The sequence below is a fragment of the Diadema antillarum genome, unplaced genomic scaffold (genome assembly GCF_040938485.1).
Source record: "Diadema antillarum isolate AM-2024a unplaced genomic scaffold, OU_Dant_1.0 seq00000106_RagTag, whole genome shotgun sequence".
NCBI classification, from domain to species: domain Eukaryota; kingdom Metazoa; phylum Echinodermata; class Echinoidea; order Diadematoida; family Diadematidae; genus Diadema; species Diadema antillarum.
This window is the reverse complement of record NW_027271192.1, coordinates 492,452-520,312: the sequence shown is the minus strand read 5'-3', so window position 1 is coordinate 520,312 and position 27,861 is coordinate 492,452. Positions and strand designations below refer to the sequence as shown.

At 38.0% G+C, this 27,861-nt stretch overlaps 2 protein-coding genes across 2 annotated transcripts; one reads left to right on the top strand and one right to left on the bottom strand.

Annotated features, from left to right (window-relative positions):
* Positions 1-6,067: 6,067 nt before the first annotated feature.
* On the bottom strand, positions 6,068-13,834 carry LOC139726968 (uncharacterized). Its single transcript, XM_071637955.1, has 4 exons — positions 13,315-13,834; positions 11,880-12,257; positions 10,767-11,299; positions 6,068-10,149 (listed from the first exon to the last, which is right to left on the bottom strand). Exons 2-4 carry the CDS (start codon positions 12,220-12,222, stop codon positions 9,949-9,951), a joined length of 1,077 nt encoding a protein of 358 aa, XP_071494056.1. The 5' UTR covers positions 12,223-12,257; positions 13,315-13,834; the 3' UTR covers positions 6,068-9,948.
* Positions 13,835-14,055: 221 nt separating this feature from the next.
* Positions 14,056-26,851, top strand: LOC139726958 (tRNA (adenine(58)-N(1))-methyltransferase, mitochondrial-like). The gene is made up of 8 exons (XM_071637945.1): positions 14,056-14,136; positions 16,915-17,735; positions 18,442-18,544; positions 19,463-19,653; positions 21,029-21,120; positions 21,939-22,117; positions 23,830-23,901; positions 25,729-26,851. Exons 2-8 carry the CDS (start codon positions 16,929-16,931, stop codon positions 25,782-25,784), a joined length of 1,500 nt encoding a protein of 499 aa, XP_071494046.1. The 5' UTR covers positions 14,056-14,136; positions 16,915-16,928; the 3' UTR covers positions 25,785-26,851.
* Positions 26,852-27,861: the final 1,010 nt, after the last annotated feature.

Below are 27,861 nucleotides of genomic sequence, written 5' to 3'. Positions count from 1 at the left end.
TTTCTCCAAATATTAATTATATATTAAACAACATTCTTTAAAATGTTTCAAGATAATCCTTCAGTCTTTTTCTGATTTATGCTGAATCAAGCATTTTCATGATTTTCCTTTTTTCAGAAAAATATCAAAAAATGAGTGTTTTTCCTTAAAATCTCAATCCAGTTATCACAATCTCCCACAAAAATGGTATCAACTTGTAGGAAATTTTATTCTCTTTCATATGATATCACATTTGTTGAAATCTGATGTTTCTATCAAATTCTATCTTTCAAATAGCAAATTCAGTAAATATGGCGGCCATCTTGGACGCCATTTTGGATTTGGAGGCTTTCGCAACAAATTTTTTTAGGTAGACCAGTGGTATGTTGTTTGTTACAATAGAAATTTGAAAATAAGCATGGTCTACTTAGTTTGTAGAGAGAGTGGAACTCACTTGTTAAGTAAGCGAGTTTTTAGGGTTTGGCCCTCCGGTTATTATGACATTTATTAATTTCGGGAGCTGCGTCTGGCGGCCATGTTGGATTTTCGCACTAAAAAAGAAACTGATTCTAATTTCAATCCACTGAATCTTATTTCTCTTACCATTTATCATCAAATAGAGTAAAAAAAAACCCATCCCCAGACAAATCTTAACCACAGAAGGCACTTATTAGGTCCTCTGGCGGCCATTTTGGATTTTTGGCGGCCATCTTGGATTCGGGACAGATTTCAAGATGGCGCAGAAGCTTATTTTGTTAAGTATGGTCTAAAGTACCAGAATCAAGTGAGAAAACCTTGACTGGAAAAAAGGCAGTTTTTGCCTGGCTCTGCCCTGTCTATACCTGGACAGCACAAGATCTGTTTTTCTGCCGTTGTCCATGTAACGTAGGTACAGGAGTTTTAATGTTTCTGATGTCAATTGGTAAGCTTTTACGCTATTTTACGAAAATAATAACATTTGTCATATTCTGTAATTCTATTAGAGGAAAAAAAACGACATCTAAACCTCTGAACTGGCCAAAAATACTGTGGACGATGATACTGTAGTCCCACATACTGAGATATTTGTTACAGGTTCATGTTCATAATTTTGATTGCCAAATTTTCCGTCCATGCCGGTCTCTGCAAAAGGAGCATATATTCCTCTCTTAGAAAACCATACAAAAGTATATCAGTGTATCTTCACTGCAATATTAAATTGTTTTACCTCCCGATTATTGTGAATTTTTGGACCCTTTTGTCATTAGGTATCTACCAAGGTAGACGTGCTAGAGTTAGTAATAATCACTATATACTAGTTGGAAAACGTAGATGTCCAGACTGCATCTGAACTAGAGAAATAGAGTTTGCCTTATTTTGCTGGTGATATTGAGGGAACTAGGAGCTGTGAAATTCTTTCTCTTTAACAGATTTACTTCGAAAATGTCAATGTTTTCCTTCCAAGATTTCACTGACCTGTTAGATGCTCTGATGAAGTTGTTAACATTTCACAAGGATTCACCATTTCCATTCCATGTTCACCCACTGTGAAGTCTCAAAGCTAAAATGCCAGTGTTCTATTCAGTTTGGGTGGGTAGTGGGTAGGAAAGGCTTCAATAAAATTATGAACCCCAATCAAAATTGGACTATTATTGTTCTACACTATCATTCAAAAAGAGGGCGACAATTTCGATGGGGGATGAATATAAAATAGGGCCTAGTATTATTTTGGGAGTCTATTAAGGACCATAACCGTAAACGTAACCCTGACCCTAGCCCTAACCTTAGCTAGGACACTGGGGGCAGCGACCTGCCCTTCCTACAGTGTAGCTTGCATCTGAAAACAAGTTTTTAGCATAGGAGTATGAAAATGATATTTTCCTATGTTTTACATGCTATATTATTATTATTAATATTTACATCATTTTAAGCATAACCCATTGTTTTTTCAATTTTGGTGGGAGGTACACATGGAACTCTAGCTAATGGGTATGCCAAGAGGTAGAAATGTAAGCAAAATTGTTAAAATTATTTAATTTCATTCATAAACACACAGACACATCAACAGGAATATATAGTCAACCCCGACAAAAATTTTCTTTTAATTTTTTTATTCTATTTCTCTCTACACCTTTTGTTCAGTTTTTTGATGAATCTGCCATGGCTCCTCCTCTACCACCGCTACGTGTTAAACTACATGAAAGAGTGAAAAGGACACATCCACAGCACTCCACAAACAGAGAGGAAGCCGACAAAGCAACACCCAAGAAGAGCGAATGTAACAAACTAGACAAGAAGAAAACTGCACAGAGGGAAAATGGACAGAAGAAAAACAAAAATCGAGGGCTAAATGGACATTGGACAAAAGAGCAGAAATTAATTTCAAACAAAGAACATGGAAAAGACAAGAAGACTTGTCTGATTTCTCTTTATTAGTTTTCTTACTTAGTTGACAACTAGTTGATGATGTTGTTAGTGTATATTAGGTCAAATTGTGTAAAGCTTCACTTTCTTCTTCTTCTTCTGATGAAGTCTGCCTTCTTTCATATCAGAGTTACAAAGAATTGAAGTCTGTGTAACATAGGTATTGTTCCACAGGTGTGCAGTAGATATAATTCCAAAGAACTGTTACAATAGTGTTATTTGTGGGAACATACATAAAGTCTATATGTGTGGGTTTTAACATCTCACACCACAATAAAGGAAATCAGTTGATATGTCGTAGTGTACCTCTGTTACAAAGACATACTGTCCGTGTAACATAGGTAGTACACCGTGGGCGAGGTTGTTGTCTGAAAACCCCTGATTATAACAATAAAATCATGTTTTCACTTGAATACCCATACAAATCACTTGCTTCAAATGTGGTGCTTTTAAGAATATTGTCATTGTATCACTCTTGATGAAAAAGTTAAACCTTTGATTGAAATTGTTAATGGTTTGTAGAAAAAAACATGTTAATAAAAGTGGCTTGCAGTTGACATCAGAACATACAATCTTACTAATAATGATCTCATGCGCCTGTTACATAACATGTTGATGTGCTATGGATGAAAAAAACGTGGATGTGTTCATTGTTATCATTTCAGAACACAAAATGATGAAGGATGTCAACAAATAAAGTCCGTGTAACATAGGTATTTTGCCATACCTGTTTACCCATGCTGACTGAAAGTGTGCGAAGTAATAAACAGATTTCTAGTGGAATATGTTGAAGAATGGGAGTAACAAATCAGGGGGAAAAAGGAAATTTCAATTTGCCCAACTTGAATTTTCAACTTGTATGTCACAATTTCAGTCCCATCCCCATGGAATTGCCCATCTAAACCATATAGCAGTAACATGTGCCAACGCTTCACATCAAAACTTCAAAAACTAAGATTTCGGTAGGCCTACCACATAATTCTCTCTCTCTCTCTCTCCCTCTCTTTCTCTCTATCTATCTATTATATTATATATACTATATATATCATATATATTATATATATTATACATATCACATATACATGTATATATACACATATATATTATTTAGAGAGAGAGAGAGAGAGAGAGAGAGGGAGGGAGGGAGAGGGAGAGGGGGAGAGACAGTGGCAATAATTATGCTCTTACCATGGCAACCCATTGCCTGGCATTGACAAAAAAAAAAATGTCTTGCACATCTAAATATTGTTGTGGACATGTATGTCAAATTTCAAGTCAATTTCTAAAAGTAATTTGAAAGACAATATATTGCAGCGGAGTGCACGCCAACCAACCAACCAACCACACAGTGATTCCTATGTACCCCCTTACACACTTTGTGTGGGCGGGGATGTAAATGATGCAATACATATAAAGGAAAGTCAGGTTTGCATGAACATTTATTTGTAGAGTTATGCTGTTCTGCAACCTTTGAAACTGAAACAGATGATCAAATCGCATATAAAAATAAATTAAATATGTGCAATCTCAGCATTCACAACTGAAAACCATTTCAAATTGTATAAAACCTTGATATGTCATTATGCACTTGCTACTACATTTAATGGGATGGTACAGTTTTGGTTGAGATGGGGTTTGAGGTTTACGCACATAAACAAATCTCAGCATTCACAACTGAAGACCATTTCAAATTGTATAAAACCTTAATATGCCATTATGCACTTGCTACTACCCTTAATGGGATGGTACAGTTTCGGTTGAGATGGGGCTTGAGGTTTCCAATGTTTTTTGATGATTATTTTTCTTTTTTTTTTTTTTACTTAATGGGAAACCTCTGATGAAATATGAAAGAACATAATTCTACAAGGAATTCAAGGTTTATTTGATGAAAATTGGTTTTGAAGTGGCTGAGATATATATCCAAAAAGATCCTAATAAAAGGTGAAACCCACCTTTTATTAGGGTTGCTTTGTTTTACTCTGTTTTTGGATATCTCAGCCATTCAAATTGGATTTTTATCAAATAAACATTGCATTGCTCTTTACCTATAGAATTGTATGCTTTTTAACATTCCTCAAAGTAGTTTTTAAGTATTTCGCAAAAAGTTAAACGCTGCATTCTCACCTCCACCAATACTATACCACAGATCCTTTAACAATTTGCAATAACAAGTGTCCCATATCTTAGGTCATTTCCTTCATCTGATAAGATGAAAAAAAAAAAATAATGTAAGTATACAGTGTAGTATGATTGCTGCAGGAAATATGAAAGATAGTACTGATGATAAACCCACAAAATATATACACATAATCCTCCAAAATTAATGAGCTTTGAAAAGGCATCAAATCACAGCATCATATATGGCAATTTCCTGCTAAAGATTGCAATAGAACAATAGAAATTCAACAAAATAAAATCAAACAAAGAGAATGGGAGAGATTTGATCAGAAATTGGACTTAGAGGACCCTATGAAATATTAGATATCAATTGTTTTCATAAAACAGTGATATTGGTAGAAGCCAAAATTAATGTAGATGAAATGGCAAGCCCATGGATCTGTACATACAGATCTTCAATATACAGTCAACCTTGCTTACACTTATGTAAGTTGACCTTGCATTTATAAGTCAAATAATGACCAAAGTCAAAGGTATTTTTAAGTCCTCTTCTTTTTATATTCTATTGATTTTCGAATTTTCTCAAAGTCGAAGCTATGTCTTGAGTCCACATAGAATAGACTTGGGCTAGGTTGACCATATTTCCTTTTCTGACATACATTCAAGGCTCAATATAAACTTTTCCTTTTGGTGGCCCAACAATGAAATATGGTTGTCCAAGCAGAACTACCTCTTGACATTATTGCCTCTGACATATTCAGCTGATATGATTTCAATCATTTTCATCTTAGACATTTACTTTGGGTCATTTTTATCTGGCTCACCAAAAAGTTACCCTTTGCTGCTCCTGTTATGATAAAAACAATGAGCTCGCTAACAGAGTTATATCAACATGGCATAAATGTAGCAAATTCTTGTTGTTTTTCAACCTACAGCATCCATGAGTTTGACAGCAGAGGCTTTACATACGGAAAATTGACACACAGTTCCCGATAGATCTTCACTGCTAATACTACATCACAGCTGTATGGCTTCATCACAGAAATGCCTATTTTTCTTCATGCATCATTATTGCAAATACCTCCAAATGTCAGTCTGCATATTGACATCAGTTTACATATTAAGTTAGCTTTACTTTTGGTGAAGAGTGAGGGTAATACATGATTCAAATGAAGGGTGACATCACCACTCTTATAATCAACACAAAATCATAAGATTACATTGCAACCATTTAGATGACAAAGTATAATGAAAATAAGGAATGGATATTGCAAGCAAGGTTTAAGAAGAGAGTCTATCACAGATAATACATCAAGACATAAAGACAAATGGGTAACTCAACATGAGAGATTAACCTTTTTCTTCACTTGAGTTGTAGCATCATGCAATTCCATCAAATCTGTGCATACTGGTACATAAAGATCAAAATATACCCTTACAGGGTGTACAAAAAAGAGAGAAGTTATCTAATGACAAAGACTGACATACATGTCGACTCTTTTTAATATAGCATATTTCTGATAAACAGTGATTGCTTTCACATATATCACATTTTTAGAACTTTTTTTTGATTGGTTTTGAAAGTAAGAAACCAAGAAAATTGCAATGCTCAAGAACCATATATATATCTCATATTTACATGTGCTCAATATATGCAAAATCATTTGTGAGTTAGCATGCACCTTTCAGTAAATTCTTCCATCAGTTATAATGTCCATCTTTAAAGAAAAACAAACAAAACATCATTAAGGAGAAAGCACAAGCAAAGTAAACTTCAGTCATAACAACTATTGTTATTCTAAATTCTAAACGCAACATACAGGAATGATGCAAAACCTTGTACCATACACATACATTGTACAGTATTACACCTGCAGGCTTACACCAAAATAATGTGACATCACCATACATGATAACAAATACTTAATGACATATTTCGTCCAGTCCGTCATGTTTCATGACGGATCCTTTTCATCATTCTACAGTGTACTTCAAGACACTTATGTGGGTAACAAATAACACTGCGATTATATACTGTGCCTCAATAACAAGTGCCACAGATGCAACTTTACTTGAGGCCAATAACTGGCCCGAGTCATCATGGCTGGTTTGGTATAGACAAGCTATTACCGGTATACAACACATGTCCAACAGAATGGGAGAATATAGACTTCCTTTCTCTTCTTTTGATTTTCAAGGTTGGGTATTATCATCATACATCTTGTTTTTGCAAAATGACTATTAAAATTGCAATGTAATATTTCTATTTACTATCACTTCAGCACTGTTTTGGAATCAATTGAATTTTTAAATTCAATTACGTGCTCAATTAGTACAGAATAGAATACAGAATTGCCACGAATTAAGGGTTTGTGATAATCTTCTTGGACTGAATAAATACAGTATGTTCATTCAGAAACTTGACACACACATAACTATGCTTTCCCTTTCCATAAAGGTACTCACAAAAACTTGGGTGTTTGAAAGTAATCAGTACATTCATTATCAGAAGCAATGATTGTCTGGCATGCAACAGAAAAATATGCAACTTTGTGCATAGATTATATGTTCATAGTAGCTCAATGCTGCAGATAGATCTATAAATGTAGAAAGATAAGCATATCTCACATTAGCACATTCATAACCCTGAAATGTCTGGAATAAGGGCAGAGAAAAACTGTTATTTGGCACATTAGTTAAAAATGTAAAATATCTTAATGATATTGTTAACCCTTTAACAGATATAAATTACCTGCATCAAATCATCTACATTTTGTATTTTACATGAAAAGCTGTGGATTCTTTGAAAATGCACATTCACAGACCCAACAATGTTGCTTTCAGATATGCTTTACAAGAAGCAAATCCATGGCACACAGAATTTGCAGAAGAGAAAAAGTCACTAGAATGCAGATTACAGAGCATACAAGGTATGAACATATGAGTCAAAGTTTGAGTAAATTTGGATAAATATCATGAAAATATCACACTTTGAAAGTTTGAATGAAAACAACATCATTTAACATGATATTCTATGTGCACCTAACTGAAGCCAGCTTTGTGGTGTGACACTGCATAGCATTAGTTGCCTGAAAATCCTCATTAGTCTTCTAAAGGACATGTTACGTAAATGTCAGATTTGGTGGGCAAAAACAACAAAGAAATCCAATACTGTAACACAACAAAGGAATTCAATACTATAAAATGAGGAATGTTCGTGTGCATTCTAATTTTGCAAATTTAGTGAGAGCCGAGTTTCGCAACATTAAAATGCACACTAAAGATCTTGTCTACACTATATGCATTGAATTTAGAGGCAACTCACGAAAATTTCATGCTGCGAATGAGGCCATCAGCTCCCATTTGCGAAAATTTCATGCTGCGAAAATATTGTGTACACGCTTTTCCTTCTTCGTATGTACTGTCCAACACCCCTTCGTAGGGGCCAACCGGACAGAAGGTGCGCTGGTGTTAAATTGAGCGGAGAGAGAAGTGTGGGGTCTAGCTTGTTTCGATTTGTGTGAACCTTATGGAAAACCACTTTGCTTGACTGAGCAATCAAGCTGAAATAACTGAATGGATGGGTAAAAGGCAGAGTTGTTTCATCCATTCTCAATAACACATTAAGTGAGTCCACCGTAAGAATTCACAGGTGATTTTGAATACATCTGTGTACAAGACAAAAGAGTCACACGACCAATGGGGCTGTCTATATATATTACCAAGAGATTCAGCACTACAATTATTCACTGATATTAATAAAGCTTCATTTAAAGTGTACCAATACCCTAAGTATATGTTTGCTACATTTGTAGAATATACAAATGTACTTGAGACATGACCTCTGCAAAATATCAGAGTTTTTTGTCACTGATTTTTATTTATTGGGGTTTAAATACAAATCTTAAAGAGTATACAAAAACAAACACGACTTGAAATAGACTAGTTGATCACCCGATTCTTTTAATTGAATGATTGTGCTATAGATATTTTTCTCCAAATACATCTTGAACAATAGTAATATGCAATAATGCAGCTAACCGATCGACGTGGTATCTTGATATTATGTGTAAAAACATACGTGTATAGCTAGAATGCACGTTACACATTTAAGTACTGGTGCTCACGGGACAGAACTTAACTATGTGGAGCACAAGTGCCAAATTATTATAGAGAAATGTTCTGATTTATCGAAATATGTATACTTTCTGGGGCTATCACAGGTGAATCATGGCTGTTTTTTGTGTATTCTAGCTGTACACAAATTTGATTTCCAAGGCATTGGTACACTTTAACTGCCATCAACATTTGCCCACTTTCATCCACTTTGTCCTACTTCTTTTGCTAAATTTGGCTTTATTCACAGGCTACAGGTTTATGTATTTGGAACCTACTTCATATATCACACAGCTCCATGTTATTTAACAAAATTTCAGCAGCATGGGTGTGTGTATGTATGCTACATCTACATCAATGAAAGCTAAGAGATACAAAGATATGAGACAGTTTAAGGTTAAAGACAGAACATGGTTCTGGTATGCCTGCAAAATTGTCAAATTTCGCTCCAAAATGTACACGTATGCCTAAGGAATGTGTGGAATAATGCTGTAATAAAGGATAGGATATGTAACAAGGTATTTGTTGGGTAATAAGGAAAATGTGAAATATCAACCAAATATGTTCGCATCTCAGAACTTTCCTGATTGGGGTCAGGCTAACTCAGACTCGGGGACAACTTGGCCTCACTTTGATGGCGGGACCAAGTTGTCCCTCTGAATTTTACAGTGTTTTACTATGGAAGCGCTTCGCAAACCTCTTTGGCGCGCCTACAAAATGAACGCGCACCTATGTATAGAATACTCAGTAACGGCGATCACAAACTGCGTATAAACTGTCTGAAATACGGCCGAGTTGTCCGTGAGACCAAGTTAACCTAGATCCTTCTGGAATAAAAGTCGATATACCGACTTTAATTTTTTATCTCAAAATACTCCGAAACAACTCATCATCCCAGCAAATCATGTCAGCCAGGTAAGTTTCTTGGTAGACTCTGTCGATAAATTGCAAACAAATGCGAAATGGTGCACGATGGGTTCTCGCACCCTTATCAAAACTATGTTTTCACTTTAAGAGTGACTGTTATTCGCATTCATAACATGATTATCTTTAATCAAATAGAGCTGTATGAGGTTGTTACTCATCAGGTTACTCATACAATTGTTATGATACCAAATCAAAATCAAGATGGGTGTTAAAATAAATTCATTCGAGCAGATATAAGATATGGGGCCCATGATAGTCATACCTGTCCCATTCCATAAATTATGAAGTGTTTTAGACACTACAAACACAATGATTAAATCATAACACATGTGGATGCATACTTACATCCTCTGCATCATTCTGATGTTGAAAACAAGTGTTTTTTTCCTTTGAGGATGGGAATGTTTACGGAACAGAAGCAGTGCTGGTGACGTTGGAACACCATGCATCGGGTTTGCAGAACGGGTCAAGACAGAATGCTGGGAAGGAGCAACAGGTACAAATGGCATCATGGACAAGACAGACCTCGGTTGCCAGGTAGCAGCAGCCGGAGTAGTCGCCACAGCATCCCCAGTCTGCACCATAGATGTGCCAGCCATCACCATACTGCAGAGCGAGAGATAAGATTCCAGAAGATTCCAGAAAGGTTACACACATAGAAACGACTTAGGTAATAGTATACTGAATAAGGCTTTCCATCCTTGGACAAGATGTTTTGGCCATGATGACTCTCTTGACCCCGGTGTATATATTGGTACATGTGCCTGGCAACGCTAGAGTAGTAACAAAGGCAGGCCCTCTGGCAGATCTGCCCTAACACTGAAAAGGCTATCCTGGGGAAACAAGACCTTACCACTGTTATAATTGATTTCTGAGTGGAATTACTGGCAAGGTTATATACATAATATAGTTTCTATATCTTTTGAATATATGTGAACTTTGCACTTATGTGCAACCATCAAAACTTGAAGAGAACTGATGCTAAATTGCTCACAGCAAAGCATAATTATGTCACTCATCCAAACAAGGAGGAATGCACTGTAGAATCTTACATACTTACTTTGCCCACAGTAATAACTTAAAGGTCACTCAGAAGGTGACCAATTACAGTTTAACGAATGTTTAGTGGAAACAAAGATTTACTTTTAGACAGTATGAAGTTTAGGGTGCATCAACCTACACTGTATTAGCATATATCCTTGGCACAACCATAAGACACTCACCAACCACATGCCGCAGCCTGGCTCTACACAGCTGATGTTTCCACACGCTATAAGGCGGGCAATCTCTTCTGCCAGCTTGGAGTTGTTCCCGAGGGTGGTGTACAGCTCTTCCGCCATTTCGGCTGCCTCCTTACCATTCAGCTGAGAGAGCATCTTCTCTATGAGACGGCCAATGAAGCTCTGTCTACACACCTCATTGTTGCATGCTGCCAGCAGGTTGGGCAACACCCTGTAGATGTAGTCATTGTACTCTTGCTGGCAGACAAAAAGTCCTGCATGGTCGTACGCTTGGTGGGCGGGGCATGCCGACTCATGTGAAATTCCCTTTGCCAGGCGCTGGGCAGTTTTGATGATTGATACATGATATGTGGCAGATGCATGCACTTGGTTGAAATTACTCTGCAGGTCCACCTTCTGAACCAGGTCATCAATCATGCCTTCGTAGAGGTCAGCCAGGTCTGGCAACATTAATCCTGATGTTTGGATGGCCTCAAGCAGAGACTTGGCTGCGTGAACTATTCTCTTTTCCATATCTGTCACAAGCAAACAAAACAATGCATGTGACATAAACATGTACTTTGCACTCATTAACTCATCCATAACAACACTGCTGAGCACAGTACAATTACAACTGAAAAACTGGTCACCTCTGCCCCAATTCAAATGAAAAATAGACTCAAAGTCCACACAATCACAATGGTCAAGCTTGTTTGGCATAATAAGTAATCAACGCTAGAGCCTGTGAGCACATTTAGTTTAACAGAACAGGAAATTAAATTGTAAACAATGCTGAATGCAACATCACTGCATTGAAAAGCTCGTTTTCTCGAACTCCTATGGGGGCCTGTATGACGTTTGTGAACATGGTACAGGATAATACATCGTATCTCACATATTCAGAGCTGGCACTATCAATCTTTTACTAATATAAATTATCAACAGCTTACTTCCTCCCACTCCTAAACAACAAGATCTGAAACTACTTGGTTGTGTGCACAGACCTGAAACCTGAAACTGTAATTCTCCACAGGTATAAGAACAATATGCATGGAATGCCTACAAGTAACTATGAAACAATAAAAGACTTGCATGTTTGCTTGTTTTTTTTCTTACCAGGGATTTTTCTCTCAAACTGATACTTTGCTGGGAAGGAGACCTGTGACATTATGGTCGACTTTCTTTCATCTCCATTCAACCTGGTGACTGAGACTGTTGAAACGATGTATGACACCACACCAGGTTCTCTCCAAGCAGATGGAATATCTTTTTGGAAACCACAACTTAGGTCAAACTGAAGCTTTCCAGATGTGTAGACAGCCTCTAGACTGCTGGAACTAGTAGTGAGAGACTGGAGTTCCAGGTTCCCCTTGGCAGCAGATACTCCAAACCACTGCCTAACTGAAACCGCTCCAAGTAACAGCAGTGTGGTTTGCATGAGCTGGACTAGACTTTCCATGTCAACAACCACCAGACATTCAACTGTGAAAGCCCCTGCAGATGATAAATCAAGACTAATTGCAATAATCTTCAGGACTGAAGGAGGCAGAACAAACACAAGAATAAGAGAAAACATTGACATGTATTTATGCAACTACAATTAACATTTTTACTTTCAAGCACTTTTAATTACTAATTATTCACTGCAAGAACTTTTTCAAATTTCTCTATCTAGTTTTACTGTAAAACCCATGTAAACAATTATCTAACTAAATAAATGCAAGCTGAAAATTGCCCAATTTCCCCAATATGAAAAGCCTTCTGTTACATCATCAGCTTCTAGCTATACAGCACCTTGCCCGAGCAGAGCATGCGCTTTAGAGGATTCATGCATAAACCTCAAATACATGCTGCTTGAACTCCAACCCTATCTGCCAAAGGATTAAAAATCCTTTAAAAGAATCCATTCAATTTCCTCGATCACTACCAAAATCTAACTATCTCTTCCTTGTGTCATAATCAAGTTTTCCTGCAAGTTTCATTCAAATCCGTTTTTATAAATCCCTCTTTCATAATTGGAACCGTATGAAGCATTTTTCATCCATTCTTCATCATGCCCGGTTTCGAGTTCGACATGCAGGTCAAATATCAATTTCACTTGTAAATTTGAATCTAACATTTGAATATAGAGGTCTACTCCCCTACGGGAACAGTGTACGTCATCATGTCATCGACATCAACATGAAAAGCATCAACTCTAATAACTGCGACCAGCCTGAACACGAATCGTTTGTTCACTTTTGGGATGGTCACTATTATAGAACTCTACATTTATAATTAAACAGCTGATAAATTATTTTAGAATGTCATATTGGATATCACATGGAACCCTTTATTATCATCATCATAAATTTACAATATAAACATACAATGTACAGGGCCGGAGTAACACCCCGCCCTGGGGGTTAATACTAATAGTACAGGGGGTAGGGTAATAATATAGCTACATGTGATGTTAGTATTTAATGTAACTTACTTTATCATATTTCTCTATCATTTATTCATGTATTAAATTTTATATAGGGTCTACCGGTAATAATTGTAACCTTACTTTATCATCAAACGATATCTCCGCTTGTCTTTCGTCCTCGGCCTCCTTTTTGTTTGCCGACGAGCTCGAGTGCTCTCTCTTGATCTTATTAGGTGGGCGCCGGGCTGTAACGTTAGACCTCTCCACTAACGTTACTTGCTTTGCAAGCAGGATACAGGAGGAGCGAGATCGAGATGGAGCAGTAGTACAGTAGTTAGGCCACCTTTCGTCGAGCGGGCTTGTGCGGGGACTCTTCCACGAGCTAGCTAGCTTCTATAGAGCTATCAGTAGTATCACTGCACTGGCTAGTATAGCCTATCGGGCTATGACTAGACTATAGCTAGCTGAAAATGTCGAGTTACCAGCTCGACTTTTGCACTTTTGCCAGTTTGGTTGCGCATGGACAAGCGGGGCTCACAATCATTCCCTGAAACACGAGGTTCTTGTTCGGGTGGTCAATCCTTTGAAAAGAGTACGGCGTGTCACTCGGCTGTACACTCTTGTCTACATCTGCACTCTTTCCGTTTGGCAGAACTGCACACTCTATCTACACAAGCATTCAGTGTCATGTCACACTATGACTACATCATAGAGCTGTATTTACATATCGCTCTACGCACTACATATCGAGTACACTACAGCGAGTAAGGAAACAAATCATGTGATCTCCATTGGTACCCACAAATATCACGTGGTATCAACAGCATGTGCGATACTGTACTACGCTTCCGACTACTACGCTACGCTGCTACTACGGCCGTGATTGATAACAACCTCTAGCTCTGGAAAGTGTGCTCACGTTCACGGATTACGCCCGTCCATTCCGAGGGGAAAAGGCTAAAGGTGAAGATCAATTAAGGAATGCCGGTAATAAATATATTGTACGGTACTGTAGTTGTACTGTACCAGTTATTTGCCCGTTTTTCCATGTGTTAGAAACTGACTGCCATGATTATGGAGATTACCATAAAAGATCTAGTTTGGTGCTAGATCACGCTAAGATCTACAGCTGAAGTAGAAATAGCGACTGGATCTTGGCCTTGGCTTGCTAGAATTATAGAAACGACAAGAATCCAGCTTCCTAGCTGGCCAATCCAGCAAGACAAGAGTTGCATGCTGTCCTAACAAATACATCTTTTAGTTTTATGAAAGGCAGAACAGTGCATCCTCTCTTATAATAATATATGCCACGAGAATTTTTATGTGACAGTGTTAAACTACATTTCTGTAACGTACTCTAGATGAATTACTCGGCAGGGGCCGCGGAACGTTTTTCAGTTGGGGGGGGGGGGGGGGGGGGTGAGGGGTCAAGGTCAAGTCCGCGTGTGCATCATCTGTGTGTATGTACCTTGTAGACCCTGTGTACAAAGTCTTAGAGGGGAGGATGTGGGAGGGGGATGTACCTCCCGCTCGACGGAACTTTTGCGTTTTTAAAATGGAAATAAAGCGATCTGATGCACACGTTTTGTGGGAGATTCGGAAATTGTCATTCCCCAAAGCGTACTAAGTCTATGGAGGGGACAAATCAATGGGAGGGTGGCAAGATACCCCTCCCATATTCGAGGGAGCTTTTGTTTTATTTTTAGAACTGAAATTCAACAATCTGGCGCACAGTTCTGTTGGAATACCTGGAAATTTGTCAATCAAAGAAGTGCAAGTCTGTGGAAGGAGACATAGCAAGATGATGTGGGAGGGGATAAGCACTATTCTCCCTCCTACATAAGGGAGACTGTTTTTTCTGATTGCAGTTGAACGTCTGGTAATTGGTGCACACATTTTGTGGCATATATTTGGAAAACTCAAAGTGTAGCCATAATCCATACTTGCCAACTCTACCGCATTCGCTTTTGAATGATTTCATTAGCATTCAAGCTAGCGCTGCTCGCATAGGCATCCTGGATTCTATTTATCATGTTGGCAAGTATGATAATCTACTTGTATGCGGGGGGGGGGGGGGGGGGGCACAAACAGGGAGAAAGCGTGGAAGAGTGCTATCCCCACCCTTCCCGTACAAGGGAGCTTTTGCCTTTTTAAAGTTGAAATTGAGATATCTCGTATACGCATGATGGAATATTACCTTTGGGAAATATCAAAAGAAAAATGATCGGGGGAACTGAGAGAGGAAAGGTTTCATTAAAAGGGGATATTCCCCTTGAACATGAGTGAACTGTTGATTTTTCGGAAGGTACATAGGTAAGTGATAAGTCTTGTGCACTCAGAATTATTCAGAATCTTAAGAGGGGTCGACAGCCCCCATCGCCTTTCTCCCCCATTTTTGCTATACGCCGGTGCTTAGACGGAAACTTTATGTTAGGGCGGAATCTTTGGAAATTCAAATTCATGGATGTTATGATTTTTTCCCTGATTTTTCCTTCTTTTTTTTTCTATCTTTCTTTTCTTTCTTTTTCTTTTTTTTTTTTCACGACCCAAAAGTGTGGGGGAGCTGTAGCCCCCCCCCCCCCCCCCCCGGTTCCGTGGCCCCTGCTCGGGAATTCTAGTAAAATTTAAATACTTTTGCATGTGCGAATAGAACAGCACGTGCCACCATTTTCTACTATCTATTCTATGGATATAGAGTCAGGGCACTGGCAGTTTGCTGCAGGGGTCCAGTTTGTGGCACCCCTAGGAATATCTAACCATATATTCAAAAGTAGAAGGGTATTTTTTTTTTCTAAATTGTTTTATTTGAAGAGCAACTGAAGAGCTTTCTTTTGATACCAGAATCATGAAATAACTCGGATGATGGCCTTCATAATTCTAATTTAAACTGTCTGTGTCACGCTGTTTTTAAAAAAGTATGACTTTCTTAACAAAACGTTAAGATTTTGTTCTGTTGCTAGGTAACCACCATCATCCTTTGTTTGTATCTTTATACAAAATCTTACTATGAAAAGAGGCCTGGCATGGTAAGGATTCCTCGTGTAATTGTGTTAAATATTCTAAAATTCATTTCCTTTGTCAGTTTTGAGGATTGCAACAGTGACCAAAATGTCGGGGATGGGTCCGGTTTATGGGACCCCTATGGGATTTACACACATTTAACATGTCAAAATGGGTGGAAATTGATGAAATACATGCGATCTTGAAAAACTATGAAATGGTAAAGGATCGAGATAATGAATCCAAATAAAGTGTTCTAACAAGTGGGACCATCAAAAAATATGTGGTTTTTGCAAAATTTTAATGTTTGAAGAAATCAGGGACATTTTTGTGTGGGGTGGTGCAAACTGGACCCCTCTGCCGCAAACCGGGTCCTCTTGGTGGTTGCAAATTTTCTGCATAAAATTGATTATTATGACTAGGGTAATTGTCCACCATACAAAATTGTGATGCAGTGTTGTCAAGAGGCCTTTGGTATCTCTTCCAATAAAAAAAAATTATTTAATTTCTGTTGCCCGTTTTACCAGAATACTACTAATTTAAGTACTAAATACTGTTGAAAAGGCCTTAACCTGCCGCAAATTGGGTCCGCTACTTAGAGTACTTTCCGTCTGGTAACAAATATTTAATCAGAATGAAATAACCTTAAAGTCTTTTTAACCACAAAGACAAGATCTCATCAGAACATTGAGGCTGATGAGTTTAGATTGAACATCTCGGCAGTAATTTTGTTTCTTGCAGAATTGTGAACAAGAATGAGCTCCAGGAGGATCTTGTCTCGGCTCTCTCATATGGCCATTGCACAAGTTGGTGGAGGCAAGTGCAATTTACAAGCTGCTCCTTTTCTTCAACTTACCAAAGCACAAAACCTTACTCTATGGCAAGCAAGAAGACTGTGCAATTCCCCCAACAATGAACCAGGTGAAAGAAGTTGTAGCCACTCAAGAGACTCAGACAGAATTGGAAGCAATGTCGGAGTGGAGAAAGATGCAGGAAGTGGGGACAATGCTGAGGAGCGATTCAGTTACCTCGAAGCTCGTCGCAAGAGCGTTCTCAGAGGCAGGCGCATTCTATCTCCTCTGCAGAGGATTAGTGGGATGCTGCATTCAGCAGAGTCTGAAACTTCTCAAAGTTCTCCCAGTCAACATGAACAGGAAGCAGCTTGCCAAGAAAGTCGAAGTATCAACAGGGAAAATGGTGTTGATGTGGGAGTAATCCATAACAAAAATCAAGACAAGCAAACTGCTATTTTAACAAATGATGGGAAACAAGATGATTCGATTACTTCACTTCCCAGTAATCCTCCTCTTGTGGATGGGGAGTATATTCTTGTCATCAGGGAAAACTTGAAGAGACAGGAGAAGCTTGTGCGCCTTTTGGAACTCGATGCAAACCACCTATTCAAGTCCAAATTTGGCAACATCAGGCATGCAGACATCATCGGTCATCCAAGTGGAAGTGTCTTCCTCACAGATATGGACATCGAGCTCATGGTCAGAAGACCAAGTCTTGAAGAATATGTACTGTACATGAGGAGAGGTCCTGTTATCTCCTACCCCAAGGTATATACGAGTCTAATATTCTTTTTATAGCACTATAATTGATGGCATAGAACCTGAAAGAACGATTCAAGATATATATATTTTTTAACCTAATGTAAGCCCTTAGTATAATCTGACCAAATGCATAATTGTCATTGAGAAGTTTCAGCTACATCGTAACCAGTTCTGATGACATAGAGCTGACACTTCAGTCAGTTGGTGTAAGTTCCATCATACAATGCAGTGGCGGATCCAGAGGGGGGGCGCAACCAACGCACGCCCCCCCTTTTATTTTTCGTAAAAAACAAAAGAAATAAAAAGAAAAACAATGAAATGAAACCCGGAAGTGGCACCAGAAATATTAGTCACGCCCCCCTTTACAGAATTCCTGGAGCCGCCCCTGCAATGAAACGTTCAACCAGTTCTGCTCAAACTGTCATTGATTTGTTGCTTTCTCCTACATGTATCTATGCTCTTTCTCTGACACATTGTTGAGGGCAACTATCCCATTTGGTGGTTTCCATATCTTATTATCTCTCATCAGAACTAAAATTGATACCTTTTTTTACCCTCAAAATTATATTTTTGAGATACCAGGGGTATACCTATATTGCAAGGGAAAAGCATTTGTATCAGTCTTATCCCCTTTATGGAATGCATAGCAGGATAAGGGTTGTAAGCATAGTGTACCTCACATCAAAAGTCCTTTTTATCATGTTTAATACAGGATTGCTGTACCATGCTAATGATGATTGATGCATCTCCTGGAGACACAATAATTGAAGCTGGCAGTGGGTCGGGTGCTATGACCCTATTTCTATCCAGAGCAGGTAGGAACAATAGAATGACTGCCCAAACAACCCCTCCCCAAAGAGATGAATGAATGAATGAATGAATAAATGAATAAATAAATAAATAAATAAATAAATAAATAAATAAATAGATAGCAAGAGCGAAAGAAAACACAGCAATGTCACAACAATATCTCCCACGTATATACCAACACAAACAATAGTTTATCAATGAAGTAAGACTAAGGAACATATAGCAGAGCAAGGTACAGTACTAATACTACTATTATTTAGACTCCATTGTAGGTGAAACACTCTAACAAAAAAGCAAAGCAAAACAAAACAAAAAACACACCAAACAAATGGTATATGTTCGTACAGACATTTTAGAGCACAAAAGGAGTGCAATTTGTGGTTTTCTATATTTATACATGTACCTTCCTGTGAAGGGGGAAATTAATTTTCTTACAAGAAAATGTTCAAAAAGAATTAAAATAAATTTTCAATCTTGAGGTTGCAAGGAATAAATTTAGTGTAATTCATGGTCACAGAACCACATAGATCTGCCTGATTTCACTGCACACAAAAAGAGGGCATATGCTTGTGTCTAGAGCATGTACCGGTATGTGCAATGTATGTATGTCTACTGTAAAAGTGGATATTTTTACGCGACTAGTTTTTCGCTCTCGGCTGGGTACGAAGAATTTTGCGTGTTTTTAATTCCGCGGAATCAAGACATCAAATACTAAAACATACGGTAAGCAGAAATATTCACGTTTTTATTTAGTGCCAGTTTCTGGTTGCGCGAAGTGCGCAAAAATTTCCACTTTTACAGTATGTGAGTGCTTCAGACTTCACCACTTTTCTAAGTGTAAACTGACATTATGAAAAGAACTTACTGAAATCAGAGATCTTGTTTTATGAGGGCCATTTCTTAACCTGTTCTACATCATGCAGTTGGACACTCTGGGGGAGTGCATTCATTTGACCGCGAGGAACCCCACCAAAAGCTTGCTGTGAAAAATTTCAAGAACTGGCGGTCATCCTGGGACATCAGCCACAAGGTCAAATGGCCAGAGAATGTGTCATTTTATCCCTCCTGCTTAGAAGAGTGCAGACGGTTCATAGGAGATCTACAAGTTGATGGAGTAAGCCTTTGTCCTTTTATGTGGTTGCAACCACCCGATTGCTGTAATGGACTTCTTTCCAGTACCGGTATACAGTGGACTCCTGTAGTAATGAAGTCCTCAGGACCGGCAATTTTCTTTTGTTATATCAAAATTTTGTATAACCAAACAAATAAACAATAACAAACTACGGAGAGGATAATATTGCGGCCTGAATTTTTATTTCGTTTAACCGTGTTCATTATAACAGAAGTGCACTGTACTAGAAGGCTTAATGTGTTGCGGGTGCACTTATTGATTGTAAAGGATTCTGACTGTAATATGTAAGCATGTTTATTATGGTCATCATACATGTATACTGCCTTGCAGAGATATCTCACTGTGATGACTGATATAGGCATGTCTTTGTGCAGTTTTTGCCCTATGTTAAAGTGAAAACTAAGTTTCGGTAAGTGCTTGAAAACCCGTCTAGCACCATTTCATTTTTGCTTGCAATATATCGAAAGAGTCCACTAAGAAACTTACCTGGCTGACGCGGTTTGCCGGAATGATGAGTCGGTTTGGAGTATTTCGAGAAAAATAATAATAGTAGGAAAACCGACTTTTATTCCAGAAGGCTCCAGACTAACTCGGTCTTGGGAAAAATTCGGCCCTACTTCAGACAATTCACACGCAGTAAGTGATCGCCACATTCTACTGGCCACTGCATAATACCAAATGAGGCCTAACTGAATGGACAGGAAAATGCGTGCTAACGTAATCCTGTACAAAACAAAACAAAAATGACAGCGCGCGGTCCTCAGTTGCTGAGACGCGCGGTCTTTGGAGTTTTTGTTGTTGTTTATCAAGCGCCTTTTGTTTTAGAGGTGCTTGATAGGCGCACACTAATCTTGCATGCGCGCAAAAGAGGTTTTTGATGCGCGCGTTGTAACAACTCGGACCATTACTGCGAGTAGCCAGAACACGAAGCGCTACTAGTAGTTTATACAGGCCGCTCCCATAGGACAACACTGTACAATCAGAGGGACAACCATTACAACTCATCCCGCTGTCAAAGCGAAGCCGAGTTATCCCCGAGTCCGAGTTTAGCCTGACCCCGTTCGGGTAAGTTCTGAGACTGAACCTTTTTGCTTAATATTTCGCATTTTCGTCGTTACCCATCGAATATCTTGTAATAACATCATTATCCTGCACATTTCCTAAGCATACGTTCACATTTGGGAGCGAAATTTGACAACTTTTGCAGGCGTACCAGAACTTTGTTTGGGCTTTAAACAAGTTACTTCATCATAAACCAGTGTATCCCAATGACTGCACATCTGTTCATCTGTATTTCCTTTACTCTGCACGTTTGTGTTCCAGTTTGAATGATAGATATCATAATTTCTCTTCACAGGCCATTATCGACATGGAGGAAGCCTGGAGAGTGATGCCAACAATGGCCAGTCATTTGAAAGTTGGCAAAGCAATGGCCATCTACACAGCTAAGTGAGTATTGATTATATGGAAGCCATCTTTTTCCTGCCTTGTGGCCTTTTTGTCTGATTTAGTGTGACTGTATTATTTTGCATCTTACAGAGACAATTTCTTGTCAATTTCATAAAAATGTGTTAGGTACTGTACACATAATAGAAATCAGGTGGTGTATAATTATAAGTCCTCTATTCATCTACAACATGTCCACTGTTACCAGTCATATACCCAATTTGAGACAGTGAACATTTTCACAGCCTTACTGCCAGACTACATGCCCGGTATATGTTAATGAGGGGTGGTCATTATACTGCTCGAAAGTCTGTATATTCAATGGTTTGATGGCTCTATGCCTGTCAACATACAAAATACATTTTAAAGGGAGTACCTGGTAGTGAGTGTATGTCTGTGTAATGTGTAAAGAGGGCCTCTGTTTGGATGATGAAACAAAACTATTGTTTACTTTGATGGCATGTTTCATAAGTCTGCAAATATTGTCCTGTCAAGTAATAGGTAGTGGCTGTGACTTACCTGGTAGGTTAAATGACTGTTCCCTAGCCAGTGTCGTGCTAACTGTAAATATCACAAAATGCGTGCTTGATATTTTGTAGAGTTCCCTTTGACGTAAGAACCTAGTGAAACTAGATGTTCAGAGCTACATGATCTTTCACCTCATTCTACATTTCTACTCCTGCTAGCATAAACATCTCATGTACTGACTATGTTTCACATTGCACTATCAATTAATGAAAATTTATGTGCAATTGTAATTCACATGCACATGCTTGTACTATCTTTCTTGATGTTCTGTGCAAACACCTTTTTTTTTCTAGTCTTACCCAAGTCATTGATGTAGCTGAGATCGTGCGTAAAGAGGGGCTCCCTCTGGTGATGGAAACTGTCCTTGAAGTCTCCCACAAATCATGGGTGGTTAATGCAGCCAGGCGATATGGTGGGGCTGTCCTCCACCAACAAAATGTGGTGGATCACGACAAGCAGAGTGCCTCATCTGGTTAGTCATCAACAAACTGCCTCTCTTGTCCATTGTTTTATTTTTCTTTAACTTCTCTTCTTTTTTTATTCTGTACAGAGTCAAAATTGGTAATGCTTCTATACATTGCTCTCCCATTATAACGAACATGGTTATAACAAAATTCTGGTTACGATGAAGTTAAAATTTAGGCCGAAACATTATCCACTCTATGCATTTTTATTGTTTATCTGTTCGGCTATAATGAAATTTTGATATAACGAATGAAAACTGCCGGTCCCAAGGACTTTGTTATAATGGGAGTCCACTGTATTAGTTTGATAATGCAGTTTTCATGAAATTGTAGATACCCAATCTTAATTCTGAAGTATCATAGACGGTATATTGGATTCTTGTGCTAAATGCAATCCTCTTGAAACAGAGCAGAGAGCTAAATTCTGCTATTTGTTAAAGGGCTGTCTCTCTAGGCAAACTTATAGTGCCATGCTTCTATTAAGGAAATATGTATCATAAATGCTGTGTGCACATATTTTGAATTGAAAAAAAGACAGCCAGGCATGGTTGTTGGTTATACACATGTAGATGACTAAGTAATGCTGGGAATCATTTAATGAGGCATCAATTGCTAGATATAAAGGGGCATTCCATTTCATAATTTCACATCATGTAGTACATAAATCGACAGCTCCATGTACAGATTTGTGGAATTTATTGTGGTCCTTGAGTAGAGAAACCAATACTCTGAAAAATCTTCGATGAATTGCACTGAACAGTGTTGATGACATAGACCCCGTTTACAGTGAGTGAAAAGGCCGGGCTCGGCCGCGGCCGATCCCGGCCTTCATTTCAGTGTAAATGCGCAAAAGGCCAAATGCAGGGCCAAAATTGGCCGCGCATTTGGCCACGCTCTGGAGGTGGTCTCATCGGCTGTGGCCGAGCCTGACCTTTTCTCAGTGTAAATGCAAACTGGGCCAAATGCGGTACCAAATTTAGTCTGGCTTCCAGACCCTCTGTCCGTACTATTTCGCTATTCAGGATATCAAGCCTCAATGTCGAAAACTAGTATAGTTTAAGGTGGTTTTGCCCTGCAAAGGATTTTTCCTTCGGCAAAGGCGGCGACAAACGCGGAGTCCAGTTGGCAAAGGGTCTGGAAACCAGAATATACCAAACTGCGCTTGTTTACAAGCAGAGCGCCACTACGACAAAATATTGAAAGGTTTGAATTAAAAGCCCGCGCCGAGCCCAGCAGTGTAAACGGACAAAATTGCGGGGCTTGGCTGCGGCTCAGACCAGCCCCGCACTGTAAACGGGGTCATAGAGCCTCACATATTTCAGAAATGTAGCAGCGTAATTCATTAGAATACCACCTGCTTAACAAGTTCACCTGTGTAGAATCTATGCATGCCTTCTTCTTTTGTTCTGCTTCATTGAGCCCCAACTCTTATTCTTCATCCCAATCACTGTAAACACTGAAACTCAGTACTCAGTATAACTAATTTATAGTTGTTTTATAAACGTAAAAGTCTGAAAATCATCCGGAGGTCTCCTTTAACCATTGCTGATTGCACTCTTATTTTTGTGTAAACCATTGTATCTCTAGAATTTCTTCCTGTCAGTCTCTCCCTTATATGATATAGGCTGTTGTAATCTTGACAATTGGCAAGAGAAAATATATCTAATAGGTTTAAATAGCATCTCTGACATTGAACATTGTCATGTTTTGTTATTGTCAGGTGAGCAATACATGGCTGATCAAGTACCCAAGTATCTTGCCAGACCACACCATGTTCAGGAATCACACACAGGTATGTGAAGCCACGAAAATTACTCTATCGTCAGATGAAGCACATTTACGACAGCACAAAGTATTCCTCTACACAATACCATGTTAAATTACATTAAATTCATTTTTCTTGAACATGAAAATATTGACGTCACAACAAAAGATTGGCCTATATGTTTATTTCCCCTTATAAATACTAGCTAACTTGTTTTTATGTTTGTGATCAACATGTGTGTGTAGCTTACCACTTTGGCCGGGCTATGGTAAAAAAAAAAAAAAATTCCTAACTGAATGAATGGCTAAGAGCCATCACTTGACCAGTCTTTCATTTTGCCTAAAGGCCCAATTTTACTTTCCACAGGGCATTACTACTAATGACCCATACTAATGACCACTTGTCTTTGCTCAGCTGCATTGCCTGTGTGTTACAAATGCATTGCAAATATTTGTGTGTGTGGTTCAGTTAGCTTATGGAGCTGGTGCTGGCATGGGGATTTTGCAAAAATGGCTGCAGCTGAATTTAAATCATGTCACCATTTTATCAAACTAGAGTTCAAAGCATTTTCCAAAGCTTTTGTTGGGGGATAATTCTTCCTAATGCCTTGTGTAATGTGCACGATTTGCATATTAAAACCCCGTTTCATATTCTACCATGACCCTCAACCACCAGACCTTTCATTTGTTTTGCTTACACTCATTTCTGTTGCGTAATATTACATAATTTATCAAATAACCAAGTTTGATTGAGCAAACCACGTGTATACATCTTTTTTAATGTTAGGCAAAATATGGCATTGCATAATTGGACTCTGCACAATGACGTGAAAATCCATTTCATCTTTGTATGATCAGGCTTAATAACAGAAACAAGGTCATTGGGATGATTCAGGTCATCACGATGATAAAAAATAGAAAATAAAAATGTCAGGCGTGGCCATCGAGTTTCGGTTTAATTTATTTTTGCAGAAGTGCAGATACTGCACTGTCGAGTAATAAGAGCTAAAGATTAATGAGAATTTTAGCTAAATGAGATGGATATTCAAGCATTGTAATCATCAGGATCTTAATCACTCGCTGTTTAGAAAGTTGGATTTTTTATCAATTATCAACCCTTTTGGCAAAAGACAGTTTTTGTTTAATATACATGTGTGTGTGATTGCATGCAACATACTATGTTTCTTAATATAACCCCACATCATTCAAGTCATGCCAAGATTCTCTCTTATCTGCATGCATTTCATTGCTGTGGTTCATGCAACTGTTTACATTCAGGGATTTGTCCGTGAAGAAATTCAGTCAACCGCAAAAGTGGAATCCAAAGAGCCTGGAGAAAATCCTTCGACTTACATGAATTATGACACACCCAATAGAATGAACAAGTTTATATCCATCCAGGATAAAACTTTTCTTCAACTTAACCCATTTTTCGGCTTGTGGAAGGTTTTCTCAGGCAAGGTTGACCATTAATATAAAAGACTTAGTGATTTAATAGTACAATTTATTTTAAATTTATTTAGATTCATATACAGTACTTGTTTTGACATTGTGCTGTTTCCAATTACAATCTGATACATTTTGCAATAGTGGTACTGTAAAAGTGAATATTTTCATGGAACTAATTTTCGAAGAGTTTCGCATGTTTTTGATCCCATGGAATCCAGACATATACTAGAACTCACGGCAAGCAAAAATATTTGTGTGCTTTTATTTTTGTGCTGGTTTGGGATTGCGTGAAATACGCGAACATTTCAACACCGCGAAAATTTCCACTTTTACACATCTTGATGTTGACTCAACCTAATTTGTATGTTGTTACCCACCTCTCACTTTCTTTTTTTATGTTCCACAGCATTCCTTGTGAGGATGAGGAGGATAAGATCATCTACAGCAACTTTTAAAGTGTAATGAAGCCACTCCTAGCAAACACTGTAGTGTCATTCATAATTTATTGACTATATACAAACTACAAGGATCTAATCACATAATGCATTCAACCAGATAGGTGGAAATCAAGAATGGAAGTGTGATTAATAAAAAGTAACAAAATCCAAATAAATGCTTACCATTGTGAAATCACAAAGACAAACATAGAAACTTAGTACATTGCATGTACTCACCTCGCCCACATCACAGTAGTTCAGTCTTCCAAGTGACATATCACTACACAAGATGATAAGGTCACCAAAGTCAATTATGTTTGTACAATATACTCTCGTGAAAATGAACACGGTTATAATGAAATTCTGATTACAACAGAGTAAAAATTCAGGTCTCAAATTTGCCATCTATGTATCTTTACATACTGTACTGTTCAGCTATAACGAAAACCACTGGTCCCGAGGACTTTGTTACAACGGGAGTATACTGTACTGCCCAAACAGGGAGGGATTACCATGCTATCTGCAAATTCTTTTACACCACACACAGTTCAACAAAACAAGGGTCTTCTGTATGTCCAGGTTTTGATGGTGGTAAGATATCTTGTCATGTTTTTGTAAGCATTAAATTTCGAGATGATTAGTGGACCCTGCAAAAAATGAAGAATTTTGTTTTGTAAGTTTTTGTTTGTTTTTTGGGGTTTTTTTTGCCCTGCATACTTTTTCCCCACTTCATTTACTTGTTTGCCTGTGAATGTGTGATGGAAAATGAAAGTTCATACTGTGTTGAACATTAAAAAAAAAATGTCTTACTTCATGGAAAAAAGCAAATAATAAAGAAGTTTGTCACAAAATCTACTTGAATGTCTGTTTTGTTCCATTATGTCAATTATAGGTAATCCTTTTCTCTACTTGGCTAACTCTCCTTTTACACACCAAATTCCTGCTGCTGTAAAGGAATTTACATCCTGACAATATCGTCCTAATGAACAACCACCCCCCCCCCAAAAAAAATACAGATAAGCAGAGCGCATTACGTAACATTTTAACACAAAAAATATGGATAAATTAAGCAAGTTATATTCCTGAAATATTGCAGAGTCACAAGCACAACATGTACATATGTTCACTGAAAGATATTGAAAGGCTTCACTGTGTAAAGGAGTATTTTTTTCAAACCTTGAGAGTCATACATAAAATATGCCACTTTAAAGAGACTTCTTCTCATACTAGTATACAAATATATACACATGTATTGCAAAGTCCTCGTATAAATTTCTATATGTTTCATAAAATTTGAATATTTACATTTATCTGACCTCGCATCATATGTATTGCCACATATCATTAATACAAACTTATAATCTCAACTTCTCTGGTAAAATAAATATTTATACAATATGTGATAAATTACTTATAATCTCTGAAGTGGAAAAATATTTCCTTGAAATACATTGTAGTTCTCAAATTATACCAGATTTACATGCATGCTATTCACTAATTACCTGTATTGATGAAGTTTAGATTTTCCATTCTTATCTTAATTTACATTGTATATTAACCCATGTAATAGTAACAAAGCAAAACACATTTTAAGTACATATCGTCATGCGCATGGCAGATTGTTGTTAGCGCACTTCCTCGCGCATGGCAGAATGTTAACCCTATGTGCACTCCCACACCCTAATGACAATCTGCCATGCGCACTCACACTGTAACGACAATCTACCAGGCGCAAGGAAGCGCTGTAATGACAATCTGCCATGCGCACGACGATATACTTTCTTTGCAGATCACAGAGTACAGACATATGCAACTATGCAGCTGAAAGAACACATGATCTGGGATTCATGAAATGAGTATCTGTTTCTGGGTTTTTCCTTTTGTGATCTTTTATAAAGATACAGATACTCTAATCGAAGTAGTAATCCATAAGACATCTGCATTACACAACAGACCCAATTATATTTTGTCAAGGAATCGGGGGTATACTATGAGAAGATGTCAGCTGATTATCTATTGATTATACTGTCGTATCCTTATGTGTCACTTCATAGCTGTTTATTGCTGTGGCTGGGTCAACGTCGGGAGTACTATTTCTCCTT